Raw genomic sequence first — 3,020 nt, forward strand, 5'->3', positions numbered from 1 at the left:
GTAAGAGACTTCTCAGAGGCCCTGAGTGGTCTCTTGTTCTTGGTGCTCGCTCTTTGCCCTCCCTCGCCGACGTTTACTTTAGCTCAAGGAGAAAGAAGAGTTTACTTTTCCAGGTGCGATCATTTATTTGCTTCTGAGGCTTGCTGAAAACCCACCTTCCCTAACACTAAAGAAACATCGTTATTTTTCATGTTTCTGACACCAGTGTATCACGGAGCTAGGGCTAGACTCCCAGCTATTACACAGTAGGCAATAAAAACAAAAGGCACAACAAAGGGAGAGCTTAAAAGCAAACAGCAACCAATCAGAGGTAGGATATTTACCTCTTCCAAATGTTTGAATGATTAGCTAAAATATGTATTATTATGTTAATTAAGTTCTTTACCACATCAAATTAGAGGTAGTTGCTTTCTCTTGTCTTTTTTTGGTTTTTTACTGTGGCAAGAGTCACAGCAGGAGTGGAAGCACGTGGCCTGGCGCCGGGACAGGGTGCACCCTCAGCAAGGTTGCAGATGTTACAAAAGCAGGAGGAGGGGCTGATAGAGCCGAGGGTCGTGCTGCCTTCCAGAGGGGCCTCAACAGAAGGGAGAATTTGGCCGACAGGAACCTCATTAAGTTTAATAAGGGGAAGTGCAAAGTCCTGCGCCCAGGGAGGGATAACCCAAGGCACCAGTACAGGCCCTGCTAGTGGCCTTTTTTTGAAAAAAGCCATTAACTACAGTTATAATGAGCAAAAAAAAAAAAAAACCTGGAAAGAGAAAACTGGTTGCTCCGTAAGAGTTCAGATGTAGAACTATAATTTCTTAGTTTTGTGTTAAGCATCTCAACTCTCAAACTATGTTTCAGGTTCAAATATTTTGAAGTAGATTCACAGTGAGGCAGGAAGCAGCAGTTTAACATGTTATTTCAAATCTGTAAAACTCATATTTTCATACAAAACCTGCTGTGATCAGATCCTTATGTCACTTAATAAAAAAGGGAGAAATAAGCTTATTTTCTTATCTCACAGTATATGTATCTATCATAGCTTAGAAATAAAATGGGGAAAACAAGTATCAGCAATGCATTCTTGTTTTTTTTTTTTAATTTTTGAGGTTGGTTTTGGTTTTTGGGTTTGGTTTGGGTTTTTTATATAGTGAAAATGCCATTTTATTTATACTGGACCATTCTGATTTCATAAAAAAAATAATCAGGAAATGTTCAGCACTTTCCTCTTGCAGAACACACATTCTCCTATAGCAGGAGCAGAGTTACACAGAAACATACATAACCTGTTCACATTACATATCTTTATACTGAACCATTCTGATTTCATAAAAAAAATCAGGAAATGTTCAGCACTTTCCTCTTGCAGAACACACATTCTCCTATAGCAGGAGCAGAGTTACACAGAAACATACATAACCTGTTCACATTACATATCGTGTAATGTCCTTTAATACCCGCACCAGTGTTTACTATTACTGTATAATAGTCTTGAACAAGTTAAAGATTTGTCATAAAGTTTAATGAAAGACATAAATAAAATCCAATTCCTGTTTTCCAAATTAAATATTGTAAATAAGGATATTTTCTTAAACCAAACTTCTATTACAAATAAAATCTCAGCTACAAAGACCAATAAATACAGAGCTGCAAAGCAGAAAATCAAGTCAGTTTCAATAAGGTATCACTTCTTAACTGTGCTACCTCAGCATGAAGGTTCCCAACTTTTTGGAAACATTTCTATGTTCCAAATTCCTCTGATGAACTACAGTGCTGAAAACAGAACTGACATAATCTTCTCATGAAAGATTTCTGGTTTTAAATTTGTGGATCTAACATGTCTAACATGTTACTGCACTGTGAAACCTCTCATTTGCGCTAGCAGATCTCTAGCATGAGTCAAGCAGCAATAGCACGTGTCCGTTCATCCTACAGCAGCTTAAAGCTAGCCTGTGGGCCCTGCTAGGTGCTGAAAGGGAATCTGACACCTTGGTATGGTAAGCAACAGCGCCAGCAGTGCATCAACGACCATGCTAGGCTGCAGTTCAGCGTGCTGCATTGCTGCAGGTCCATCACTCCATTCCCCATGTAACGGATGTGTCTCAAGAAAGTTTATTAACAGTGGCTCTTTTCACATAGTCTGAAGCTGATAAACTCTTGAACCTTTTTTCAAAAGATAACCCTGATCATTTAGGGATCCAATAAAGCTTTCAAAATCAGATACCTGGGAAAAGAAAAGACAAATATCAAATTGGAAGAATGACATTTTATCTGATGTAAAGCAACATAAACAGTTTAAAAGAAAGTGAGCTAAGAATAGGCTAGTTTCCATAGCAAACTGCTGACCTACTAGAAGGCAGCATACAGTCAGTTGCACCCTTTTGTGTTCTACTTACACACTGTTTTTACTGTGGTGTTACACTGAACAAGGACATGCAGAAAGTATGCAGAGTTACATATGTATAAATCTAAGTTCTGAAACACAAGTATCTACTAAAGAAGAGTGATTTCTACACCTCTGATTTCCAAATATTTGTTACAGGTATAGAACTTTGAGCAAAAAATATTCTATATGAAGGGAAAAAAATAGAATTAATTGAATTAGCTTTAAGTAACTAGTTGCTGATTAAACCATGTGAGAAGAGAGCTGGCAGTAACATGTTCTGTCAGACTGGATTCGCACCAAACATTTGAACAAGTTTGGAAACGGATGCCATCTTGCCCCAGCAGGGCAAAGTAGGCTAACCAGGTAACAGAAAGAACAGCATTATTGCCTGTAATAAGTCCCATAAAGAGAAATTCATTATTACTATTTTTCACTCATTACACTGAAATCCAGATTTAAGTTGTAAATTGACATTTAAAGCTTCTTATGATGAAGCAAAAAGTAGAATTAGCTATCAGTATTCTTGTTTGGCTAAAGTCCCCCCCAAGTACAGAATGCAAATCCATTGCAGGATAAAACACATTTGTGGCCCTGTGTCCTATATGATGGTCCTATCAAGTTACAACATTGGGATGGCTGAAGCAGGAAT

At 37.9% G+C, this 3,020-nt stretch overlaps 1 protein-coding gene across 1 annotated transcript in view; it reads right to left on the bottom strand.

The window, feature by feature from the left end:
- Positions 1-2,116: 2,116 nt before the first annotated feature.
- The window catches only part of MCM8 (minichromosome maintenance complex component 8), a 16,446-nt gene continuing 15,542 nt past the window's right edge, over positions 2,117-3,020 (bottom strand). The window contains exon 18 of the mRNA XM_010079963.1: positions 2,117-2,209. Within this exon, the coding sequence (XP_010078265.1) occupies positions 2,117-2,209 (93 nt within the window). The remainder of the gene's footprint in view (positions 2,210-3,020) is intronic.

This window comes from Pterocles gutturalis, unplaced genomic scaffold, assembly GCF_000699245.1.
Source record: "Pterocles gutturalis isolate BGI_N339 unplaced genomic scaffold, ASM69924v1 scaffold40184, whole genome shotgun sequence".
NCBI classification, from domain to species: domain Eukaryota; kingdom Metazoa; phylum Chordata; class Aves; order Pterocliformes; family Pteroclidae; genus Pterocles; species Pterocles gutturalis.